Genomic DNA, 27,809 nt, shown 5'->3' with positions numbered 1-27,809 from the left:
CTGAGCCAGCCACTGATTAAAGCAATATTTACATATATGTAATATTATGAGGGTATTGAGGGCAACATTCACGTCATGACTGCAAAACCGTTTGAAATATTGCAGAAGGAGCAGCCACAGTGAGCTATGTGATGAAGAACCAACTCCTTTCACTGTGCCCCGCTATCTGCAGAGACATGTTTTTTGCCACATAAAATCACATCATGGTTGCTCATTGAATGATGGAGAAAGGTCAAATATTGCCTGCTGTCTTTATTAATATGATGACAGTTTGTTTTGCTCCTTCCAGAACTCTGTGGCCTGGAGAACTGAACCACATATGCTGCTACCACCAGTAACTGCAGGGCAAATCAGCCAGGACTGAAATCTTAAAGACTGCCACTTTATACTCAGTACTCACAGTAATATGTGTAACACAATCAAATGTACATTTGTAATAACACACTTAGGCCTCCATAGTCAGTATGTGGAACGTTTGATACTCAGTTTCTGTACCCCTACGCTCACCATTGGGGGTACCCCACCTATAAAGGGGTGTCTCCCGCCTTCCCTCTCCCATTCTGTTGTTGTACTCCATGGTAGAGGTAAGCGATATTGCTCTCATAATAATTTCTGTGTTCTGGCACTGTTAAGCTGTTTATAAGTTCATTTTTCAGCCTAACCTTATTGTATAATATGCTAACATATTCCTGTGTAACTTCATTTGTGTAGGGGCTTGAGTTTAAATAGTCGTAATTTTGTTTTTACCCTTTTGCTGTTGCACTCCATGGGGGGAATAAACAGAGATTGCCTCCAATGATGTCCACAGTCTGGGCCTCTTCATATCAACACAACACAGACACCACTAGAATATACATATTGTGTTTGTTTGTCAGTAAGCAATAACTGTATGGCTTGTTTGTTTGTATTGTTTATTGTTAAAACCATTGTTGTATGTTTTACTTACATCTTTGAATTTATTGCAGTATACAGTATGAATAGGCTGTATGTTACAACTAAACACGGGGTGTCTGCTATTGCAAAACTGTAACTGTCACATTTATCTTCTCTCTGTTGCCTGTATTGTGATTATTGTATTGTTGAAAAGGGTATAAGAGTGTTTAAAACGTTAAACACAGTGCCTCTAAAAATATCACAATGAGCTTTGAAAAAAACACTACATTTAATTTGTGTTTTATTGTGAAGTGTAAACTCCTCCTCAGGTCATTAAAACTCCCACATTCCCAAATAATGAGGACACGACCCAAGTGTCCTCAGTGAATCTGTGTTTAGTTTATGAAAATGAATCAGTCATACTGCCGTTATTGCAGCGGTGTTCTGCCTCATTGTCTGTCTCCTCTCTAACAGCTCAAGTGTTGTCAAAGCAGCTCTACACTGAGTAAAAAAACACTTGAGCCAACCTCCATGGCTTTGATTCCAGTATGAAATTCATCCTATTATAGTTACACTTCCAAAACATTGTTGGGGCTTTGTGCTGCTATTATGCAATGATCCCATTCTGCCAAGCTGCTTAGACAGCGGGCTAACAGCCACAACAGTAGCCTGCTCTGTCCTACTGTTGTCTCATGCATTCATATTGTCCAGAGAGGGAATCTGAGCCCTGGAAACCGTCCACACAAATATTCCACACGTCTGAGGATCGTCAGTGGAGTGAATCTCAGGATCCAGCTGGAACCGGAGTGTATGAGCTGTTCATGTTGGTGTCGACAGCATCTGGTTTCCAGTCTGGCTGGTGAAAGTGGATGTTGAGGGTTCGAGCCCAGTTTGCAAACACTGCCTTCTCCGTGATGAAGCGGTGGTGGCTTCCTCGCCGACTCCTCTCGTGGGAGAGATACATGGAGCACTCGTCGGGCCCCGCGGGCTCATAGTAATGATACGGCAAAGAGGGATGAGAGGAGGATCTACACGGGAGAGCCAAGGAGAGGAGAAGAGAGGGGAGTAAAGCATGAAAAGGCATGAAAGTCAAAAGTGTAAGGGAGGGATGTGGAAAATAGCGTGGGGATGATTATGAGATGAGGGTGGGGGAGAGGATGCGAGTCACAGTGGGGGAAGAAATGGAGAGAGGAACAAAGAAAAACAGAGAGATCAGAAGAATCTGAGCTCACAGATGTGTTCATTATTCACCATCTTATTCCTCTGATATTCACGGTCACGCCAAGCTCAGGGGAAGACAGCTACATGAGAGTCACTTCAATCTGGCTTGCATTTTGCTATGAATATCCAAATATGTCAAACTGTCCTCTCTGCCCTTGTAGATTCATGCGAGAACAATATTAACAAAATTATTCTTCTATTTCCAGTGAACTTCATAAACAGCTTTACTTTCCTTTTGGAAACTACTCAGTGAAATGTGTTATTATTATTATGGTAAAATGTCAAGATGAACATATCCTCTGGTGTTGAACTCATTCACCAGCCTGACAGCCTGGCAATAAAAGGCTACTGAAGTCGCCACTGCAGGGAGTAAATGTTATATTGTCATTACAAGTTGAAAACATCATTAAAGATGTACTAGACAAGATTTTTATGTCGAAACACACCCATGGTGTCAGCACACGGCAAATTACAGAGTGGAGCTGCAACAGAAAAGAGCAGCCCATCCGCCTTATGCACGATTTGCCCCACTTGCTCAAACAGGAAGTGACAAACTGAACAGTCCTAAGGATAAGGAATTTCAATGGTGACTTGAAGGTATAATTTAACAGATGAATCAGGGTGTTGCAGAGTGTTAAAGTTAAAGTGCAGACAGTGTGCATGAATTTACTTGTGACTTTGGTGTCTTTCAAATAAATTAGTCAGAAATCTGTTCTAGTATTAATTGGTAATTAACAGCAGCGACAATGTTGTGATGGCTATATGGTTTCACCAGGTGTTTATATGTTTGCAGACAGATTTTCTCACCATGTTAGTGTTATACCATCACACTTTACGTCCCTGGCTCAAATTCATTTTAAGTTGCAGGTCACTGTATCATCGTTGGAGTGATCCCAGCACATGGTCCAGTGGGTCCTGGTCCAAAAGTGGGTCCCAGGTCCATTCTGAATAGACCACAAGTGACCCCTGAATGTGTCAAGTTTGTAAAAACATACTTTATTTTAGAGTACAGTGAATTCCCAGCACAGAGCTTTTACTTTGAAGTGCTGTTTCCTGCTGTAGAGTGAGTGACTAACAAACAGCTACATGGCAGAGACAGCAACCTAGCTCACTGACATGGCCAAACGCAAGTGTGACACTGAATATGTTGAACTGTGTGGACCTTGAACTAATGACTAAGGAGAAATGTGGACCCCGTGGCTGGACCAGTTGGGAACCACTGCTCTAGTTATTATTGACTATTTTTTGGTCGGCTGTTCGGTGGCGTGTTCCTGATGTCCCAATTTCTTTCCCTATGTGAGTCAATACAATGGTATTTGATATAAATATTCATTCATTCACTCATCCTATTCAGGGTCGCGTGTGCAGAGGGGGTGGGGGGGATTGCTGGAGCTTATCCAAGCTGATACTGGGCAAGAGGCAGGGGAGTGAGGGGCAAGGTACACCCTGGACAGGTCACCAGACTATCACAGAGCTGACCCATAGAGACAAACAACCATTCACGCTCACATTCACACCTACAGGCAATCTAAAGTCACTAATTAACCTAAACTGCATGTATTTGGACTGTGGGAAGAAATCCTACACTGCAACATGGAGAACATGCAAACTCCACACAGAAGGGTGCCTGACAGGTTCAAACCAGGAACCCTCTTGCTGTGAGGTGACAGTGCTAACCACTGCCCTAAACTAAATATGTAAAATTAAATGAATGAAATGTAGTTATGTAGTGATCTAATTGTTATGTGATGCCTTCAAACAAAACTTGTGAGGTATTTTTGACCTGAAAAGTCAAGGACAGAGTATTCTTGGCGCTAGGTGGTCATGTGAACACTGTTGCTAGGAAACTGACAATAAAAAGGGACATTGCTTTGTTTCTTTTTTCAAGTATTGTTAATGATTTTGTGTTTTCTGTGTTTCAATGTCAACACAACTGATAAGGAAATAATAAGGAGAAGCTTTCAGACAGGCATCACAACTCAGAGTTTTTACTTATTCTCACTGAGGGACACTAGGCTCTTTTTAGAAACACACTACTAAATACCTGAAGGCAGCAATAAGACAACACAAAATGACTGCTAAACAGCAGTGATGAGTAACCTGTTTATAGTACTGTATGATAATGGCTGGATGTACTCGATGATGTGATTGTAGTATGTCTTATATGTTAATATTATATGTCTTCTTATGCATTTCAGTATGTTTTTTAATTGTAGGTTCTATTTTTCACCTTTAATCATAAAGTTAAAACTACAATAATTAATTACCAATTAATCGAATAGTTTCTCCTGGGTTTTGGGAGCTTTGTAGCATCTTTCTGCTCTTTGTTTTGGTTTTATGTCCTAAACTTTACTGTTCTGGTTCAGTCTCACAGCTCTCATCAGCACTGTTTTCAGACACAGTCGGCAGCTTTGAATCAGGGCGTCTACAAGAAGTCCCAAAATGTCTTAAATCCAATGTTACCACAATAAGGCCTTAAAGGTCATAAAATAGTCTTCAGTTCTAATTTGTGAGGTCTTAACTACTGCATACATTTTTATCTAATTTCATTTATCCATTTTTCAATTTCGTTTTGTGAAAATGAGTGACGGTTTTCTACTTAAAAGTCTATATTTCTAATGTTACAAATCTTTCAAAATCATCAATCTATCATTTTACTTCATACTTGCACTCACCTGTTGGCAAAATGTAGATTGACTTAACTCACTCTAATAACCATATTCCTACATAACACTTACCCCTGCACAAGACCACATATACTACATACTATATACTACTTGCCTGCAATGCTTACCTGCAATGCTTAAAGAAGTAAAACATGATTTTTTCAAAAACTATCCCAAATTTGGTTTAAAGGTGTCTTGAACTGGTCTTAAAAAGCATCATATTTAACTGTCTGATACCTGCAGATACCCTGTGAATGAATCCACCCTACCTGCCCAGCATGTAATGGCAACAGACAAAGTGAGCGACTAGCTGGTGAACATTTAGCAGCTAAAGAGACAGAAATTTCCCTTAGGAATTTGTGGAGACCAAAGGCAGATCAAAAAAGAGGGAATATTTGGCATTCACCGGGTCGCCACACTCCAATTGAATGTTAATTCTGCTCCATATACACTGGATGAGTAATAAGGCTGCTACATTTACCAATAGCATCACAGTGTTGGTATTTATAGCTTTACCGATAGTGCGCAAAGTTGAATTAAAATTGCTCAGCATCTAAATTCTTAGATTTAAAAAATGATCTGAATGTACCTGCAGAAATCAGGAGGCACCATGCCATACACGTTGATCCTGTCACACAGCTCCAGGGCTATGGCCATGGTGAACCAGCCGGTACTCAGCCAGGAGTTGGAACTCTTCCTGGAAGATGAGAGAAGATCAACATTTTTAGTAGACCCACACTCATATATTGTAAATACATACTGGGAGCACTGGCTCCTTCTGAGAGACTAACTGATCAAACAAGGCAAGATTAAAGCTGTGAAGCCATAATTCTAGATTTTATCTGATCAGTCATCTCTTCAGAGATGAACCAAATGAAGCAAAAAGACGGATTGAAGAAAGACTTTCTTTGTTTATGCCTCATACACAACAATAAAGGAAATATCAGTGAGCAAGACATTTATTCTGACAATGCCTGCATGAAGCCTGAATTGATTGGATTCTCCATTCAAACACAACATCCTCTTATCTTCCTGTTGGCTTACTGTTCACATGCAAATTAGTTTATGAATAGCTGGAGAGATGTTGACAAAAAGTCTTTATCTGGTTAGCTCTTATTTTGTAATCTTACAATAAGTCAGCCATTTAAGTAGAGGAACCTGCACCACATATGAGGAGAGATGTGTGACTATCATGTGTTAAAGGCACGAAACTTGCATCTGTTTCATTCTCGCTATAAAAAGAAATACATTTGCCTGGTGTTTAGGGTGGTCTCAGTATATCAAAGCCGTGTTTGGTGTGCCAATTCCCTTTCATTCATGTTGATGAAATTAGTTCTATTTGATCCAAATGAAGCTGTACAGCTGCCTCTGAAAATCTAAAAATGCAAAACCTGCTGGTTGCCTGAGTCTCCTCTCTCAGTTAAGATGTAGGAGAGCAGTCTCTGTGTGTGACCAAACACTTACCTACACGTGTTTCTGCAAGACCACAGAGATTTCTATACAGTTATTGTATTTAGACAATAGTTGCTTCTTCTAACTAAAGCTTGGGTGGGCAGAAATCTGAATCTCTCCCCTCTCTATCCTAAGCCCCTCCCACCAGACGACCACATGCATATGCACGCTCTTCATACAGTAACCCGGTGTTTCCCATACATTGATTCATTTAGTCTTACTCCATTGTACAGTTGCATTCAACACATTTACATTTACCCAAAGACACCTCCGCCCTGTTCACCGCCACTGTGAACTACTTCCCTGAGAGGAGAATGGGCAGCAGCTCGGGACATCGACCTTCAATCAACAGCTGTAGCGGCTGGATTTTGGTCAGCGCAAACCCGCCAGCACTGGGTGTCACAGCGGGCTGGTGGCCAGCAGCAGCACCAAGTCTAACTTATGAATTAGCATCCACAGTAAGATGCTGATCTGGTGGGGAGTCGGGCTTGTCTGGTCCCCCAGAGCTGAGGCCTGTGCTGATGGATTCGGATGTCCACGGCCACTGACTGGAGATCAGCTCTTCTGCCAGCGAGGTGGTATGTAGCGGCAGGGAGTGAGGCGGAGGACACAATCTGATTCGAGGCACTAGCGTATGTTAAACGTGAACTTGAAGCTGCGGCTATGAGCCTTTGGCGCCAATTAGCAGAAGGCTAAACTGTCAGCAAAATTTTTCTCTATCTCTAAAACGCCTCACCAATATCGACACACCTTTTATCACATATACTGTCAGACTCTCTTTTCAACTCCCTTTTTGATTAGACCGTCTTCCTTTTTTGGGCTGCTTTGCAATGGTGGCAGTTGTTGCCACTGCTGATATAGCAACTTTCTTAGCGGGATTGTCCACCATTGGATCAGGCTTCCACCAAAGGGACATGCATGTGCATCTGCATTCGTAGAACAACCAATAGCAAATAACCTATGATTAGCTAAAGTCTCTCATCACAGACTAGTCTAGTTTTCTCTCAGGCCACTTAAATTACAATATGCTCAAAGTTCATTCAGGGATTTTTGCCCACTGCCACAAAAAAATAACCTTCCCCAGCTTTAAAATAAATAAATAAATAAATAAATAAATAAATAAAGCATATTTGTGAGAGGCTGTGTACAAAGCAACATTCTGTCAAAGCAGAGCAGCAGCATGAGGGCATGTTAGGACTCGACATCTAGCCACTCTGCGTTATCCTTCGATGTGACACATTTGTCATATAATTGTTATTTATCTGTGTTTTATCTGTCGGATTTGAGGTTTTTCATTTGTCACTTTCAGCTAAAAATGTGTCTGTTCTCACTCCAAGATACTGATTCATGCTTACTCACCACCATCCTTTTTATTTTTTTTGCCTGTAATGACAGATGTCTCTATGAATGTCTTCCTACATGGTAGGGCTACATAAGAAAATGCTTTGGACTACTCTCCCTAAGCCACGCATTAGTGGGTCAACTGTGAACTTGGCATTAATCAAATCCCTTAAAATCCTGTCAGAGATAACAAACAAGATTTATTCTAAATCCTATTAATAATGCTGTGAATGTTTAGAGCTCTGGCTTATTTCGTTGTGAGCAAGTATTCCAAAATATGTGAGGCTTTCCAGAAGTCTGTGTAGTGCACTCTTCCATCACTGCAAATTTCATTTCATGTGGCTATAACTCATAAGTTGAAGACAATTTTTTGTGTGTTTTCCCTCTCCTGTCACACACACACACACACACACAAACAGATATGCTGTTTGTCTCAGTAAGGTCACCAAAGGTCTTGAAAACAAACCTCTCAAACACAGGTCTGATTCTCTGGACATTTACCTGTCAATCCCCGTTTCCTTTTTAAACAGCTCATCAAACTTGAGCATTTTGATCCGAGAAATAATGTAGACTTTAAGTTTGGGCAGAAGTTGGTTTAACAGCCTGAGGTTGTTGTAAACGTGGCCCTTTCCATCCCGTCTCATGCAGCTGCTGGGTCCCCAGAAGATGAACACTGTGTCTTGGCTCGCATTGAGCAGCTCCTGCCGGCTTCGCAGCACCCTCTGCAGGCTGGAGTGAGCTATGACACGCAAGCTTGTGCGTCGCCCGACATCTCGCTGATATCTGATGCTGGGAGCATCGTTCATACGGATTACGCACTCAGAGCGGTCGATTTCTTCACCTCTCTTGCTCCCAGTTAGCTGGCCAGAGCTGGTCACCAGGGCACAAGTCTTGCAGTGCATCTTCAGAGGCTGTGGAGGTGAAAGGTCAGAAATTATTGTAGTTTTTATTCATGAAATAGTTGTTTTAATCCAGAGTATAGTCTTCTTAAGACATTGTATTTTCTCTACAGAATCAGTTCTGTTATTCTGTTTCTTTAAAACATTACAGTATATGACCTATTCTCAGAGGCAACAAAAAGTTGAGACTAAGGGCTCATTTATCCTCAACGTTAGATACGTACAAGAACACGGACAGATGCCTCTATCTGTACTTTGCATTCATGTCATCTGTATTCATCTAGTTTTCCAAAATGCTTGCGTACATACAGAAAAACTAAGCAGTACCAAGGGAAATTGTGTGTACATCATTTTAGTTAAGCGTGTTGGCATTTACCAATTAGCGCTAGGCACAAAGTAACGTCGATGCTCATGGGAATATCCTTAATCTTAGTATTGAGCAGATTTAAATGTTGGCCTGCTAACTGCACTAAAGTGAAAGTTAAAGGGTCACTAAAGTTATAATTCACCCTGAGGGGAGCATGAATGTCCACACAAAACTGGAAAAGTCAGAGTCAGGGGATCAGTGCATGGCTAAAGAACACCAAAAAGTTAAAATAGCAACATGCAGAAGGGATGAATCTGCACTCTAAACCATCAAGGTCAAATCTCACTTGCAGAGGAGGACAAGCCAACGACCCCGACAGAGTTCAGCACAGTCTATACAACAACACAGGACACGCAGCCATGACAACGCCAAGCATCTCTGATAATGTAACCAAAACTTTGGAAATATTTTTAAGGCCTTTTCAGAATTATATTCACAGGTTAACGTAGTTTTTCATCAACCACGCACACAACTTCACCTGAAAACAGTCCCAACTTAAAGTGGATATCCTGCCCTTTACTAGCATGATTATGCCGTCATCTGCAGCCACACAGGATCTGAATAAAGTGTAACTGGCACACAGAGTAGAGCAGCTCGACTGGTAATGGGCTGTTCTGTCAGGTGTCCTATTATTCAAATGCACTGCGGGTTGACAGCAGAGCAGAGGCTATTCTGTGCTTTGATTTTGAGGGAACATCATGAATACACATAAGCCTGTATATTTATTCAGTCAAACACAACCTATACTGCTCTGCGAAACAAGGAATGCACAGCAGCACAGTGGTCAGAGCACGCTTTGTGAAGAAGGTACCGCAGGGCTGTTGTGTTGGTTTGCATTATATTGACCAGGTATTTGTGTTTTGTGTCCAGCTAGGTTTAGAGTTGAAAAAGGCAAGCTCGGATTGAGTGATCCGACAGCGAAAAACCCGGAGACTCTTCACATGAATTATTCTCAGCCTTAATAGAGAGCTACATTGGCATTCTGAACTGGGCTCGGAGCTTCACACTCCATCAGGTTCTGAAGTGGGAATGTGCGTGTGTGTGTGTGTGTGTGTGTGTGTGTGCATAAAGGTGATATTACCAGCACCACAGGCTGTGCTGCTCCCACTGCTATATTTATATTACTCTCCCACTATCTCTGTGACCCCACATTGAATGATTGCCTAGTGTGTGTGTGTGTGTGTGTGTGTGTGTGTGTGTGTGTGTGTGTGTGTGTGGGTGTGTAGGCGGTGGTGTCTATTGAGGTAAAATGATGAAATCTTTTGTGCAGAGTTCGATGTCGACCCAGATATGTAACACGATCACGATTCTCTGCCGAGAGTCTGCAAATGTCTAAAAAGTGTCAAGATCCAAAACCAGTTGTAATCCTCTCTATACAAGAACACAATCACACACACACATGCAATCACAGCCTCTCTATGCATTCAAGAACAGGTATTTCCATTCCCCAACACATTGCCCAAAACAAACCAGATCTTGTTGGAGTGTGTTTGCACTCCCCGTTCACAGACCCTCTCCCTCAATAACAGGTTGGCTGGAGCAAATTACGTGCTTCATTGCACAAACACACCCTCCCCTCCTTGCCTTAGCTGGTGAAAAAAAAAAAAAAAATTCACAGTCCTTTTAGCTGTTTCTTCTTCTACATATAACAGATAGAGTGCTGTTCCCTGCGGCACCATCCAAACAATTACTCCCAAGTAACTTTCAATCATTTTAAAAGTCAGGGAATGTGTTAAACTGGTAAAAGGCAATTGAAGGTGGACAGAGTCGTTGTTTGAAGTGCTGCTGAAATGCTAAAAGTGTCCTTGACAGTCATGCTGAAGCTCCAGTGCCAGCTCCCTGAGCTTCTGACAGCTTGATGATGCTGGGAAATAGCCACTTATAGACTGTGTATCACATTGAGAAGGGCTTTGAGAATCAGATGGAGAATATTTTCAGACGGCAGGCAGCTGAAGATGCGACCCACGCACTGTTGAATGAATGAATAAATGAATGAGTGTAATGCATTGCATATTAATGGTGGATTTTTACTCATAATCAGCCTTGAATTAACACAGAGGTCCTTTAATTTGTGAACCAGCTCGAACTTGAACACTGACTGAATGCTGACTCCAACACACACACACACATGAACACACACAGTCTGCACTTTATAATGCAGACAGAGGGTTGTCTACCTTGATCAATTATGCATAACTTCGTAAGATAACACTCTTACAGATTAACAAGATCTAAAAAGGCAACAGCAGGACTGAGCAGTGAAGTCCAGAGGTCTGCACCCCAGATTCCACAAGTGTTAATCCACCCACATCTTCATCAGCACCGGGCAGCCTCTCCTCATCGCCATACTGACCTACTGAACCATCACTCTCTGGACCATCCCCTGCAGAGATGACATCCTGCAGCCCTCGGTTGACTCCTAACCTCACCAGGATCCCTCGTCATCTCTCCTTACTCCACTCGCCTCTGATGCCACCCAATCAACACTTAAAGCCTGCCTTCCTCTCTGTCACACCATGTCACCTGTCCTTTACTGTCAATATTTCCCTGTACTTCGACGCAGCGCAGAAGATGTCATTCTCACAAGCCTGGCACAGCTGGACCAAGAGACAGAAATTTACGCAGCAGGACAGTTAGGACTTTCAGTCTCCTGCAGTAATTGGCAACATGCTGGCTGAAGTCAACCCACAGCATAAGTTGGATTCAAAATCTATCTGGTGCTATTTGAGACAGAGAGGGACTACCCAATTCAGTTGTTAGTAAAATAAATTGTAGTTTTGAGAGGAAAAACATTCACAGTATACACTTACTTACTTGTGCTTTATTTGTTTATACTTTAGCCCTATATTTGCACTACTTCATGTCTTGGATTCAGGTTTTTCCTTCACTTGCTTGATTTTATTTTTTTATACATTTTTAATAAGCACTGTTGGAGGGTGCCTGAGGCCTAAGATTTTCATTGCCAATGACTGCTTCTCTGTAACTGTTGCACACATGGAAAGAATACAGAACGTCAATAGGAGAGTCATAATAATCCAACTAAATTGTGTGTCTGTGTGTCTGTCCTCCAATTTTCTGGTAAATCGTTCATCTGATTGACTTCACACTTGGCGGGTGTATTGCTGAGGACCCGAGGAAGTTCAGTGTCAAGTGAGAGGTCTTGAGATCTACGGGACGTATTTATTTGTCGTGTGTTATACCACCAGAAGTACACACTGTGTAGTGTACTGAGAAGGGACCACTATTAAATGGTCGATAGCTGAACAGCATGGTGAGTACAGCTCGCTCTCCATAACTCAGTGCAGTACATTCAAGAACAGATAACAAAAGAGAGACAGAAGATGTTACACTGTTGTGAACTTACACATTTCAATTATCAGCAATGCAACTTTCGGAATGAACGCTTTTGTTCTCGGAAATAGCTTGGTCCCAAATAGCTAGCTGTTAGAAAAAGTTGCATATACTAGCATTGCTTAGGGATGCAACTATGCAGCATATCACTAGACAATGATTTGTATGATATCTATGAAATCAATACCATTGGACAAAATCGGCTTGTGTCGATTCTCCAAACACGCTTAACTAGTATTCATAAATGGACCAACTTTCAACCCACTTTCTACAATTGTATGTAGTCATAGCATTTCCGCAGGAAACGCATCTCTATAATAGAGATGCTAAAGGATACATAATAATTGGGAGGGAAACATTTATCATTCTAGATTTGATTCGAAGGCCAGAGGCACAGCCATACTTATTCATAAAGACATCCTCTTTGAAGCAGACAAAATTGTTTCTGATTCAACAGGCAGATATATCATTGCCTCTGGAAAACTCTTCAACAAACCTGTGACACCGGTAAATATTTATGCTCCCAACTGGGATGATAACCAAATATAGATACTCACTCTTTCTCTCTCTTATAATAGGGGAAGATTTCAGCTGCGCATAAAAACCTGAACTGAAACGCTTATCAACTGGAGCTTCTCATATATCAAAAATGGCCTCCAGTATAAGGAGCTTTTGCATCAGTAATTTACCTCTTTCAAATGAGAGGGTTTTCCAAAACACAATTTAACACCTTTTCATATAGGCTCTCATTCAATCCTTTCTACACTATATTATCATTAAATGCATTAAATGCAGAAATTAAGGGTGCTTTCACACCTGCCCTGTTTGGTTTGGTTCAATCGAATTCAAGTTCGCCCCATAAGTGTGGTTCGTTTGGGCAGGTGTGAACAAAGCAATCACATTCGGGTGCGCACCAAAACAACCTGACCAAGACCTTCTCTTCTTGGTCCGATTACAAATTAGCTCTTCGTTTGTGGTGAGAACGTGTTCCGACCTCGATCTGAACCAACTGCAGTCACATGACACATTGTTTGAGTTAAACGTGAGCATGTTACAGTCCTGGAGGATTATTAATGTGCACCTCCTCCTGTACTGCCTTAATATGCACATTCAGCACATCCAATGCATCAAAACATTGTTTTCTAGTTGGAGCCGCGCCTCGTTTTCAAACTGTATGGTTTGATTTAAAATGAACAATGACAGCAATATAGTCCACGATGAGCAGCGCTAAAATCAACCTGCGTAGTTGTCCCTCCATTGTGACATTAGAAAGTGTCACATTTATCTTGCAAGTGTACTCTTCTTCAACGTTTTGTTTACTTCCTGGATTTTTCTCACATATTTTATCTGGTCCGCTTGTAAATGCTGCTGTGAGAACACGAACCAACTCCAGGCAATTGTGCAGCTTTGTAACGTAATAAGTCTCTGAATCAGACAAAAGCAAATGAACTCTAGGTCTGGAAGCACCCTAAGACTATGATCTCTTGAATTTATGAATTAATTGGTGAGCTGAATTCCTAATGGAGATGTCAAAAGTGCAATGGGAGTAAGATTAGAATGACTCTCAAAAAGAAATCCTTGAACCACATGACACTTCTCCCTGTTCATCGTGTACTTTTAAGCCAAATCATCCTAAATAGCCTATATATAAATTTAGATCTTATATGTAATAGATGTTAACTGTCTCCAGCTGCTCTCACTCACATGCTTTGGTCATGCGCTGATTTGGATCATTTCTGGGGCTCAGTGTTCAAATTTTTAAGCGATACTCACCACACATGGAAAGAACCAAAGTCTTGGGGCGTCGGACGCTTAGTGGTAGAGCAGGCACCCCATGTACAAGGCTGTTGCCGCAGCAGCCCGGGTTCGACTCCAGCCTGTGGCCCTTTGCTGCATGTCACTCCCTCTCTCTCTCCCCTTTTCATGCTTGTCTGTCCTATCAAATAAAGGCTAAAAATGCCCCAAAAAATATCTTAAAAAAAAACAAAAACAAATTCTTTAGCAGGAATTTTTAGTATAAAACCTGAGACTGCTGCCTGGTCTGTGAATATATACACTGCTGTTGCATTTACCTGCCTGTAAGCCCTTGACTTATCATATTTAATTGAAACATTTTAAAACCCCATTCTCATGCAAAGTGGCTGAACAATGCAATGTTTTGATTCTATTCAATACTATATTGAGGCATTTTCCTTGCATGTTTATGTGTGCTGGAATAAGAGAGTCCAACAAGGAGAGAGAGACAGACGTGACGTTCATAGCAGCTGCAGAAGAAGCAGTTAAGAGTATGGCTCCGGTTCCAGTCCCAGTCAATTACCGCCCACACAGACTCATCAGTATGATCCTGTTTATACACTTCCCAGGGGAACCCAGGATTATAATTGCTTTCAGAGCAAACCCCATCAGTCAGCCTCTAATATCACACCAGAGCCTCCAATCCACCAGCCTCTGCCTGCACCCCTCTCAGTTTGAGAAGGGCAGACAGCGCAAACCTAAAAGAGTTGGAAAGGCTGCAGCTACGCAGAAGTCAGAGAGGAGCCATAAGTAAAGAACAGAAGGGCCCTATTGTCATTGTTAACAATGGATTAGGCTTATGTTAATATATGTTTTTCCTATTGTTGACAAATCCCATTAAAAAAGGGAATGGTTTTAGCCAAAGTCATTTCCTGTTTAGTATATAGTCCACTGTATTTGCTGATTGTCAGGAATATGACAGGAATATGGTGCCCTCTTAAATTACCACAAGGGAATGGAAAAAGTAATGTCCATGGTATGTTCACTATTTCCTGCTAACAATCCCACAATTGCCTGATATCAGACAGAATTGTCAGCTCAATACACTCTGTTTCCATCTTCAGTCTGACATTACTCTACCAATTTCCGTGGGGCAGGAAGATTCAGCTTTCCCTAACCAATCACAAAAGACCAACACATCCACCTGAGTGCGTAGCCATGCCAACATACAGGTTTTAAAAGTGGAGGGGAGCAAAGTTAAAACAAACTGTCAAGAGATTTTGTAAAAACTTGTCGATTTAGAACAGTCTCAATAGCAGGGTCTATGTTGTTTACAGTGCTCTCTATTGTGTCTATAACTCCTCAGTGGTTCTGGTGTGCCGCTTGACAATCTGGGGCATATTCAACCAGAAAATAGAGTTTCTGGTTGAACAACATGTTTCTTTGATTTGGTGTGAAACAGTGCGGCTTTGGGGTAAGTTTTCCCTTGTTTGGGGGCAGTGTCAGAGGTGATACCCAGTCAGCACCCACACATATATATAAGCCAAATTCTAGTAGATCTTTACTTATCATGTGATACCCGGAGGCTTAGTGGCGTCCCGTATATAAAGACAATGTCCTTGCTACAGTGGCCGCGGGCTAATTCCAGCCTGTGGCCCTTGTCTGTTTGCATGTCATCCCCTCTCTCTCTCTCCCTTTCACATTCAAAATGTCCTGTCTCATAAAGGCAAAAAGCCAAAAAAGATCTTTACTTATTGTACTTACAATTTCTGTTTTTATTTCACATTTAACTAATAAAAGAACCTACACACAACGGTCTTCTTCATATATTCACCAACAAAACAAAGACAAGAAACAAAAACAAAACAAAAGACACAATTTCAGTCCAATACAGAACAGAACAATTTAACACAAAGCACTTGCCTACGTATTGAAGCATTTCCAACTACAAGTTAAAGTTAAGTTATTTCCATGTGGGTCTTGGTGTGAAATGATGATGATTCATAATGTCCTGCATCTAAATTTACTGCTCTCTGTAGAGTAATCCATAGGTTGTCTATTGTTTAAGAGTAGTGAATGAGAAAAAGAAGATGTGATTTCAGACACTGCTGCTGAACAAATGTGTCACAGTCCACACCTCAGTACTTCCTGACTTCCCCACCTGTCTGTGGCTCTCAATCTTTAGAAATAGTTCACAAAAATATACTTCCATGTTTTATAGGTCCAGTGTGCAGGATTTAGGTGGATAAATTGGCAGGTATGAAATCAAAATGAAATTCCCATAGAATGAACCATCTATGGGGCGGTACACATGCCGAGCGATTTGCACTTTCAATGTAGACACGCGGCAGACGCACCTAAATGCCAGAGCAACGCCATCACAGCACGCATGCATTCATAGTTTTCAGTGCGCAGCGACTGAGTTCAACTTTTGGAACGCAGCAGCACTCACAGGAACAACTAATCACAGATGGCAATTTCTTTTTTTTTTTTTTTAACCGTAAATATCAGTCTGTGGTAAATATGGAGGAGAAATTGAATTGATCATTTCAGTGCAGGGCTGCCAGAGCTTTGCATCTGTCCCATGGACAATATTTTTGGCCTACTACACACTTACAAAACAACTCCTGGAAGAAGATCAGCTCTGCACTCAGGATTTCTGGTAAGTAGACTATGGTACTGCGCCAGTTATGACATAGCAACCTCGGACACAACTTGCCTCTGCTCCCTGAAGAGTCTGTAGTACAGAGTAGGCACAAGAGTAGCGCCTAGTGCCCGACCTGGCATTTTTCAGGCAGTTAAAGATGTAACATGTGTACGGCCCCTATATATGCATACGGAGGGGGTCTTCCTTTCCCCAGAGTCCACCATGTTGCTCTACAGTAGCCCAGAACGGACAGGCTCTAGATAGGGCCATTCGCTTATTTGATTGGCCACAATATTTCTCCTACACCTACACTTGACCCACGGGGTGACAGTTGGTTGCAGTCTGCAATCTCATCTCTAGATGCCACTAAATCCTTCACACTAAACCCCTGAAAACAGATACTATAGGCATAGTCTTCTTGTGTTACTCAAACAGGAGTAAAAAGTGCATTTGTTGGGACTATTTTGCAGATTTGGTTTGCCAGTGAGAACTTATCTCTAAAAGGCTGATGTACGTGGGATACACTCGAAATAAAATACATTGCATCATGATGAATAAACACATTACCCAATACAACAGTCAGGTTATTGCAACAGTGCATCAGTGAAGAGATCAGAGCAATAAAACAGACAACAGGAGGATCGATTAATTGTTGGTTTTGGTCGTTTTCTGGGATTTGTTGACAATAAAGAAAATCCAATCCCTTGATGTCAAACATCCTCTGATGTGAGCAGCAGTGTGCGAACATGAAGACTCAGCTGGATTTGCTTCCAGCGGCACAAATTATTTAGATGTTGATCTTTATTGTAACAGTAACTGTACACTTTCTAAAGCATACAGAATTAGGCTAATGGCTCAGCTGAGAGCGGAGGTGGTTTAAGTGGCACCTGTTGTGTGGTGTGAGGGTTTAATGATCAGAGCTGCTTTCTTTTCTCTGAGACCAATTAATTACAACGAAATTCTCTTGACAGTTGACATCTCATTAAGCTCCTCCCGGTAACACACATACCAGTTGCAATCCTAAACTAGCTCTGTTCTTAATTTGAGGGAATAAAGGCGAGATAATCAAGGTGCCTGATTTCAACCTCAGACAGAGAGAAGGGGCTGGCTGCATCTCTGAGTACATAGCCTCATTAGCAGTGCATTGATGGAGAGATGTGAAATGTTTGGCTCCTTTCCTAAATGGCCGGAAAGAAGATGATATTTATGACTTCCTGTCAGCTCTTGCCATTCACATTGTCCATCTAGTAGTAGAAGCATTTGAAATAATGAGTAGTAAGAGTGATTTTGTTCTCCGTATATGCCTGGCATTAAAATGCAATGTGTATCTGAATATATTATCTGGCAAAGGAGGAATGTTAATGCCAGGTGTAAGCGCAGGCAGAACGCATTGGTACATATCAGCAGTAGGTGACTTGAGGGCGGTGAGGAGGAACACCATCATCCTGATTCACGAAATGATCAAAATGTATTCCCCTTATTAACCTGCCATCTGTCTCCATCAGCGGAACAGCCAAGGAGGGGCCAGGAGGCAGCCACCCTGGCCACTGCATATGCATAATATGGAAGCTATACAATTTGTGCGTGGTATTTATAAACTTGAGTAGGCTTGCTCCCAGTAAATATTTTGTTCTTTGCAATCAATGTGCTCCTTCAAATTTAAGCTGTATATTTGTCTTGGTTATTGAGGAAAACAACTGTAGCCTATTTGAAGAACACTGAATCACCTAACACATGTAAATACAGACACATAACACATTGGGATCTACCCCCACGGTCACTAATAGGTGGACTGTGGCCTGGGTCCGTACCCTGATGTCATCCTTTTCATACCCAGACCTATTGTTGAGAACTGTACTGTATTTCTAGCCTTGACAGCACTGGAAACTCACAGACCAGTTGCACGCATCTTAAATCCTCTCAAGTGATGCAACCCAGCCAATCAAATCTGCGCATTGTGATAAGCATTGCAACTTCAAGTCATACACCCACACAGGGGAGCGACAAGATGAGAGATAACAGTTGGAGACAAAAGTGACTGCACTTGCACAGCACCTTTCTAGTCCTCCGACCACTTAAATTGCTTTTACACCACATATCACATTCACACATTCACAATGATAGCCAAGGCTACCAATCATGGTGTCACCTGCTACTCAGTAACCATTCACACACTCTCACACACCAATGGAACAGCCATCAGGAGCAATTTAGGGTTCAGAATCTTGCCCAAGGATACTTTGACATGCAGACTGGAGGAGCTGGGGATCAAACTGCCAATGTTTCAATTAGTGGATGACCCACGATACGTCTGAGCCACAGCTGCCCGAAAATTAATTTCACATGGCTCTAAAGAGAGACAGCAAAAGCATAGCTCTTTAACAAGAATGGATATACTTGGACATGTTCATTCTTCCCCAAAAGAAGTTCATAACCAGTAGACTATGTCTCATACATAGACAGTAAAATAATGGACCTATCGTGACATCACCCATTGGTTTGTGGACTGCTGTTTTGAAGCCTTGGGTCCATCATTTTGGCCAGTGCCATCTTGGTTTTTTGGAGCCAGAAGTGACCATAGAGGTTAGAGCTGTGGAGAAGAGAGTGCTTGACTGTGACAACACCTCCCAGACAGCCTGTCACTCAAGCAACCTCGCCTTTAAATATGCATAACTCTAAGCCTCAATAAAATGTATATGGGTGAGTTATATAAAAATTTGACCCCCATATACTTGTCATGAAATGGGAAATTAGTTATAGATACCAAAGCTGTTGTTTGTACCAGGCTGTGAACATGTTGGCCTGTAAAGTCAGGCATTTTAACATGGGGGTCTATGGGGACTGACCGTCTTCTACAGTTTTTGGCACTTCCGCACTGGCTTCATTTTTCAGCCCTGGAGGCTGCCGCTTGGTCTCATATCAGGAGGCAAAATTAGGGAGTGTGCCATCACCCTTTTTAGCAAAATAACTAAATGCGTTCCCCTTGTTAACCTGCCATCTCAGGCCCCTGCCAATCCTCCTGCCCCTGGAGAGATGAAAATCGGCCGCTGGGTATTGGAATATGATCAGAACAGCCAGACCACATTTGGAAGTGGTCAGGGATTTGATCACAAAACAATTGAGATGATGCATTTTCATACCACGGGTTAATGCAAATATAGATGGACTGGATGCCATTATCCACATACAGATCACATGTTAATACCATGTGTAGCTGGGCCCTTCAAGTAGATAAGAATGACTACAAACTAGGCGATGTAACCTTACTCTGAGGATGATACCTGATAATATATTCAGCTTTTCCAGGAGTGCTCCCTTACTTATTAAAATTTGCAGGTCCTGGTACCTCATCCATTAAGTAAGCTGTACATTAACATACCCATTGTATAACACATCTTACACAGAGAGGGGTCAGCGTAGATAGGAGAATTTTTTTGCACAATTGACTTTATAATGACACCTATTTCTCCAAGGCTGACTGCATTAAAGGCTGTGAGAGCCAGAGAGGTATTGCCCATAATAAGTAGGTACATCATAAACTGGCACCGGCACACAATCCACATTCATGCTCTCACACAGGCTTTGTGATTAGTGTATAAAGGCCAATGTAGATTGATTCTGCCGACAGTTCTTCAAAGGTCAACATCTCTTTAACTGAAATCGGCAAAACATCAGAGAGAGAGGGAGAGAAGCTGAGGAGTGAAGCAAAAGAACAGAGCGGCTGTAGGTGTTCAAATGTGTGTGTGCATAGGGTAGCGCTTGTGTGTGTGTATTTGAAAGAGTCTATTCAACTCTGCAGCTCTAATTACTGTGGCTTGTCAAAGAAAAGAAATACATACTAGAGGAGGACATCTCGCAAAAACCTGCAGACATTGCAGAAGGCGAGCGGAGAGAAACATAATGAACGCTGAGACTGCTTGCAAGTTGCTCAAAATACCCCCATATAAAATTGCACTGTGCACTATAACTTTGAAGTCTGATCTCACATCATATAGATTTGTGGGCTTAAACAATGCTGTATTGCTGTTTTCATATCACCATTAAAGGAACAGTGCGTGAGATTTAGGGGGATTTAGTGGCATCTAGAGGTGAGGATTGCAGATTGCAACAAGCTGTGACTTCTCCCTGTGCCAAGAAGGAACTCCCGGTTACGATTCCTTCAGTCTTCATTGTTAAAGAGGTTTTTACCAGGAGCTGATGCATCTGCAGCGATATCTTCCTCTCCAAAACAAACAGGCCAGGTAAAACCAAACTGGTAAACCAAACTGTTAGGACCACTGAATAAAACAGTGTCAGTTATAAAAAATGTTTCTCCTACCCTGTTCGGCATGTTAAGGACAGACTGCTCACCCAGTACCTGCAAATGTGTGCTTACCTATTTTCTCATCCAGACATTCTGGAGGTTTTTACTATGACCCAAATTAACCACAGAGGTCTCCTCCTCTCCAAAACAAACTGACCTGGTGATTTAAACAGGTAAAGACACTGAATAAAGCAGTTTCACATTAAAAAATCGGAATTTTTCCAATGATCTCACCACAGAGGGGCTTCCAAACACAGTGGCTAATGCTGAAATAAAAAAGCCCTATCTAGAGCCAGTGTTTGGTTTGTCTGTTCTAGGTTACTGTAGAAACATGGCAGTGGGGACAAGGACCTGCTCCCTATGTATATAAATGGCTCATTCCAAGGCAACGAAAACACAATGATTCTTATTTTCAGGCGATTATACACCAAAGAAAACATCCATATTATGTTCCATTCCTGCAAATATATACCCCTAAATCCTACACAGTGGACCTTTAAGGACTGAAAGGCCTGAAGGAAAAGCTAAATGTTTATAGCCTTTAAAACCCTGCTGCATGACGCAGCACGGCCTTAGCATTGAATGTGTGCTGGGTGTTTTGCGAACTCTTGGGTGAGACAAAAATGAGCAAAGCAGCCACAGACCCTAATGAAATCACAGCCCATGCCAACAAGCTATGCACATAGGTTAATATGGGCCATAAACAGGGTCCAGCAGGCACATTAGATAGAGCTCTCCTCGCATTTTCAAGCATCCCTGGCTCTGATGAGGGCATAAAATTTTAACAACATGTCTGGGTATTTGGATGGGGTTGTCTGCATGCATGCAGTTCTGTGTGAATATGTGTGCGAGTCAAAGCCAAGATTCCCTCCAGCAGCAGCAGACCTCAGACGACCCTGAAGGGAACAGTACAGACCGATCCACCCACTCCTCAGATCCTACAGCAGGTCTTCTCTGGTTAGTCATTCCCCCGGCTCTGTCGGAGGGTGCAGCACCAGCAGAAAGAGCTGGAAGCCCCCATGGGAGGAGGTGGGGGGGGCAGAGTGACACTAAGCAGTATGAAAATGTCGCAGTGTGAATCCATCATGAATCAGCTGTCAACTAGGAGGAGGTGGATGGTCAGGAAGGACTGTAAATAATAAAGTGCCTACACTGCAAAAACACTTTCACTTCTCCTGAGAGATGCTGTAAAATCTGTACATTAATGTTTCTTTTTCATGGACTTTAAAAGGATCTGATGAGGCTACAACCCCTCAGAGGAGCCCTAACTTAGAGTCTGGCTAAGTCAAGAAGTCCAGGGAAGCCTCAGCTGGATCAAACCTCTCTCCAAACCAACATCACTCTCATAGCACCGATCATTAATCACTGAAAGGTGAACTGTAAACAACACCTTTTTTCCCCTCCAAATCCTCTCCTGCCCAGTGCTGCCTGAGCAACGCAATGTACTTTCCACTCTGCTGTGCCTCGCTGCATATCTTTCTCACTGAGGGGAGACACGACGCCGTCTGAATGATCTATCTATCCGAATGAGCTGTCTGTAACACTGTGCCGGGTCTGAATGATAGGCCCCTGCATTACGATAACACTGACTGTGACCAGAGGATTACAGCGCTGATGTCTCGAGTAGCCGTTCTAGTAGAAATCCATCCTGTTTTGAGTGCTTTTGTCGCTAAATATTTCATGGTGGGCACATTAATTATGAATCAAGAAACAGAGTAAAGTACAGAGAGAATTTAGAAATGGTACTACCACAGCAAGTTCAGCTTTTGACATTAATGTTTAAGAGATTAATTGGTATTATTATAGCCTTAAAGGGGGCAATAAAGCTGTAATAATTCCCTCTTATTTTGAAGCTATTCCTCATTAAAAGAAATTGCTACACAATTTAGATTACCACGTTTAGAGAACTTAAAGCTAAAAAGAGATGGACTTCTTAAAAAGCTTAACAATAAAATGTAGATAAAATGCCAATTAACATTGTATTACGCAAACTGAAAAACCTTGACATCAGATTCGGCTGTGAGAGTGGCTGAGAGCATGATGTAGTGCACCAGTCAAACACAAAGAAGAGGATTCTTCAGTTCCACCTGAAACCAGGGCAGCACCCAAAGCTTCAAAACGCCTTTTTTTTTCAGTGTATACCTGAACTCTACATGTACATGCTAGTCTCTCTGCTTCTCTGGATGACAGAAGAACACAGATAAAGTGTGGTTTGCATTATATATGTGCTAAAGTGCCACAGCAATTAGTGCTCTTTTGAAAGAGATATGTCACCCACAAAATGACCATCTGTATATCACTTAGTCATGTCATGCTACCTTGACTTTGTTAAGAAACCTTTGTTTTTCTCACATGCCTCCATGGAATATGTCAAATATATTCACCTATCGATTGATTTTAGGGTGCTTTCAGACTTAGATTTGCTTGCTTTGGTCGGACTCAGGGACTAATTTTGTTACAAAGTTGCATAATTGCCGAGAGTTGGTTCGTGTTCTCACGGCAGCAGTTACAAGCAGACCAGATAAAATGCATTGTGCAAGAAAAATGCTCTTGATTGGTCAGATTTTCCAAGTCTTGTTGAAGAAGAGTACACTTGCAAGATAAATGTGACACTTTAAAATGTCACAATAGAGGGACAACTACGCAGGTTGATTTTAGCGCTGCTCATCGTGGACTATATTGCTGTCATTGTTCATTTTAGTCAAACCATACAGTTTGAAAACGAGGTGCAGCTCCAACTAGAAAACAATGTTTTGATGCATTGGATGTGCTGAATGTGCATATTAAGGCAGTACAGGAGGAGGTGCACATTAATAATCCTCCAGGACTGGAACATGCTCATGTTTAACCCAACAATGTGTCATGTGACTGCTGTTGGTTCAGATCGAGGTCAGAACACGTTCTCACCTCAAATGAACCACACCAGAGTTCGTTTGTAACCGAACCGAGAACACCACCTCAAGAAGGTGTGCACCCAAGTGCGATTGCCGTATTCACACCTGCTTAAATGAACTGCACTTAGGGGGCAAACAAACTTGAGCTCAACTGAACCGAACCAAACAGGGCAGGTGTGAAAGCAGCCTGAGTGAAAATGCATGTGTTTGGAAAAGTACTGAGCATGTGTCTGGATAAATGAGACTTGGTTTATACTGCACGAGCTGTGTGAGGGCTGGTTAATCAACACAAACATGTCCAAATAAAGTCAGACAAACAAACTCCTCACTGTAGAATGGCAGGAGAGTGAGGGCACTACTATCATGTGAAGAATAGCCACACTGTATGAAATGCGTGTCTCAATCAGCGCATCAAGCGAAAGTTGACGGTGCACATCCCGGAGAATATAAAGACATTTAAAGCCACTTTACTCCCTTTTTCTATACTTTTTCTCCTCTGCTTGGTTTAACAAAATCCCATGTGCTGCTACTTGTCACTCCCATCTCCACTGCTGGCCTCTATTTGCTCCTTCTACAACATTTAAAAGCCACTTCTCACCTGCCAGAGTGCTATTCCCCCAAATCCCACTCCCCTCTCTATGCAGGAGAGGGGGAGTGACACTTACAAGAACCTGATCCCTCATCTCAAACACTGCCTTTGTTTTTGCTGGAGCACAACAGCACCTGCTGCACCACTGTCCTGCATTTCTTTGAAAGTTAAAGAGATTTAGGTTTTTAAGGTTTTTAAGATTTTTTATTAAGAAGAATAAAGGCCCTGTTTAATAGAATACATTATTATACACATCTTCCTTTTGGCTTCCTTAGCTTTTAGATAAATTAGTCATACACAATAGTTCTGACAGTTGCACAGAAATAACAAATATACTCTAATGTCTCAAAGGAAGAACCAGCTGCAACATCATCATTGTGTATCTCTAAATCACACACAGAGACAGATCATCTCACAGTGCACAGATGGTGCATGTTTACCTTATGATCCATGACACCTGTGTACCCCTCAAGTGTTGGTGTCAGGAGTCTCTGCAGTCTCTCCGGCTTCCTCGTGGATGGAGCAGGACCATCTACACGGTGGGATGACACCGATGATGCAGATGAGGAGGATGATCTGTCGCCAGAGCTGCTGTTGTACACCAACATAAAACTGGTAACCATGGTGATGATGATGATGCCACTAACCCCTTGGCACTGGGGAGACACATGAAAGTTTAGGGGAAAAAAGAGCATTAAAAACAACACCTAGTCACTGCTTTCTGCTTAGAAAATCAGCTTCAGGACAAGAGCTGCATTTTTATTTTATTTTATTTTTTTGATCCAGAGATCACTGCTAATTAAACCTCAGCTTTCAAAGCAACACAAGAATAACTGCAGCTGCTGTTCTCCTCATGCAAGGCTGCAAATGAAATGTCAGCTGTGCCACTCAAATGCGCTCACCCTGCTATGTCAACAGGGCAACATGCTTTAAATTACAGAGAGGTGCAAAAATAGCTGCTGAATTCAAACATGCTTCATAATTACTCCCCCCCCCCCCGAAAAAAAACCTTAAGACGTGCGTGCGCTCCTATAGAATTATCCTGATGTATTTAAGCCACTGTAAAAGATGAAAATAAAACCACCACAAAGTGCAAATAGGTCAAACACACTATGTAATGACAGCTCAGCCTGTAACTCACTTCTTCTGAGCGGCAAAAACACCAAAGCTCCCCATAAAATGAACATTACAGTGATGTGTCATTCATAATTACCACTCTTATCTTCATCTTCATTTCCCCTCGTTTCCAACCTTCATCCTAACATCCTTTAAAGCTCTCACACTGAGCGTCGGGACTCTTCAGCATGCAACACTTGAGCGGCAGCATCACCGGGATCAGATCAGCGCGCAGCTACAGAAAACGACGCTCCACTACTCTTCTCCCATGCTCTCCTCCACAGGGACACTCGACACCGCGCTCCTCATGGTCCTAAACAACTCCTCTTCCCAGCTTACCTCAGTGTCAGGGTTCATTTGAGGTTCATGAGATGATAATTACGCATTTAACATAATGATAATGTAACACACGCAGTAATAGACTACTCTTTTTCATTATTAAGGGAGCTCTGTAGTTCTCAGATGTGTGTTCATAGTGATATTTGTACATTTTGTACAACTGTAGCTCTGTTTCTAACCAAGTTATTCCTTTACAGTTTTTTTCTTGGCACAGTTATCAAATGGCAGTCATCATCCTCAACGCACTGTGTGAAATAGCTCATTTTCTCACCACAGTAAATGTACTTTTCATCGCTTTCATACAGAATCACAGTTATTATTCAAAAGGCCCAGTGATGCATTCAGTGTGAGTGATCAAAATGGGTTTTTATAATGAAATGTATTATTCTCAGATGTGTTAATCATTACGCCCATTGTGTAAACCCTCACATCCAAAGTCTTTATTCAGACATCATAACCTAGCTCATGTTGTTCTAGTGTTTTGTTGTGTTTTTTTTAATGGAGTTTCGCCCACGCTACGCACCATTTTCCAATCCAGTTGAAGATGTCTGTTCTTTATGGAGATAGGCAGATGTACAATTATCATCCTCATGACCGTACGACATGACTGTGGTTCACCACAGCTGGCAGATGGGAGGTAGATGAAATGATGGAGATGAAGGATTTTACATTTTTGTTTTTCATTTATTTCCAGGCCTGCCCACAGAAATGGCTTGGCCCTTGAAAAGGTACCCCGCCTCTCGCCCAATGTCAACTGGGATAGGCTCCAGCCCTCCACAACCCCTAACAGGACAAGTGGTTATGGAAAATGAATGAATGGCTAGTAACTTAGCCATAGCCTCCTGGCTATCGTTTGCCCCCTCAGCCTAGCTGGGAGCAGCTTTTGTTCGTTACATTATTAATTGGATAGAAAGCTCCTTCTAGCTCCATCTTTTTCTTCTCCTGTCTTTTTGGCATCATGATTCATGTGCAGGTCCTGGCTTAGCAAGGACATTTACTGCAACATTAGCAAATAGTTTAGATCAGTAAATTTCTAAGCTCATGTGGCCAGGCCAGGATCTAGATGGCTTTGAATGGGGGGGCAGTAGAGAAGTTGATCTTTAGGAGTGTATGCTATGATGTGAACTGTTTTATGTTTTTATCTAATGCTAAAGGGACATCGTTTGTAGGGTTTGAGGACATTTGGAGCTTAGACCTGACTTCAGGGGTCCGGGCAACACATTCTCACTACAACCTCGTCACGTATCAATATTTGGCCATGGACCTTCCATGTCAGGGGCAACTGCCCCCCCTGGTTGCCCTCTTGATTAACAAAAACGAGAGGATGTGCCCTTTTGGCTGCCCTCTTGAGTGATCAAAACAAGGCAATGTGCCCTATTGGATGAAAACGAGCAGATGTGCCCTTTTGGCTGCCCTCTTGTTCCCATGTCATGCAGTAGGTGCCCTTTTTTCCTTTTCGCCCCTGCCCTTCAAACATCCTGAGTCCGTCACTGCTTTGTCAAGTTTTGCCTATTACATGCATTGTCTTTCAAAATACACTTCTATTTTCACAGGAAATGTATTGTTTACATACAGTCTCTTCCAAAATAAACGCACTACGTCACTACAACAATGCGAATTGACATTTTTTTCCTCCAACAACTAATGCACATTGTTGGGTTTAGGCAACAAACCCACGTGGTTGAAGAACTGGGTTTGACTTCTATAATTGTACGAGACACAAACACTGCTCTCCCAGGTGAAAGTCTGTGTTTCTTGGGAAAGTTGGTGTTTGCTGGACCTGAAATAAAATTTGGTTATCATTGCTTGTATTTGAATGGATATGTTTTTTACCACCCTACCATGAAATCGTGCCCCTGAAAAGCTTTTCCCCTTACAGGCATGTTCATTTCTAGTTCAGTTTATTTCCTCTTCCATGTAGACATTTTTCTTTATTGTACAATGCTACCTCAGCTTTCATTGCATATTTTCAGTTTTACATATTTGCTACTGTAATGTGCTTTTGACTACAAAGGTG

At 42.0% G+C, this 27,809-nt stretch overlaps 1 protein-coding gene across 1 annotated transcript; it reads right to left on the bottom strand.

Annotated features, from left to right (window-relative positions):
• Positions 1 to 237: 237 nt before the first annotated feature.
• st6galnac5b (ST6 (alpha-N-acetyl-neuraminyl-2,3-beta-galactosyl-1,3)-N-acetylgalactosaminide alpha-2,6-sialyltransferase 5b) lies at positions 238 to 25,696 on the bottom strand. The gene is made up of 5 exons (XM_033621249.2): positions 25,551 to 25,696; positions 24,778 to 24,993; positions 8,055 to 8,464; positions 5,350 to 5,457; positions 238 to 1,901 (listed from the first exon to the last, which is right to left on the bottom strand). Exons 1-5 carry the CDS (start codon positions 25,569 to 25,571, stop codon positions 1,658 to 1,660), a joined length of 999 nt encoding a protein of 332 aa, XP_033477140.2. The 5' UTR covers positions 25,572 to 25,696; the 3' UTR covers positions 238 to 1,657.
• Between the last annotated feature and the right edge of the window lie 2,113 nt (positions 25,697 to 27,809).

This window comes from Epinephelus lanceolatus, chromosome 6, assembly GCF_041903045.1.
Source record: "Epinephelus lanceolatus isolate andai-2023 chromosome 6, ASM4190304v1, whole genome shotgun sequence".
NCBI lineage: Eukaryota > Metazoa > Chordata > Actinopteri > Perciformes > Serranidae > Epinephelus > Epinephelus lanceolatus.
Note: the sequence above shows the minus strand (reverse complement) of the source record. Positions and strands in the feature narration are given on the sequence as shown.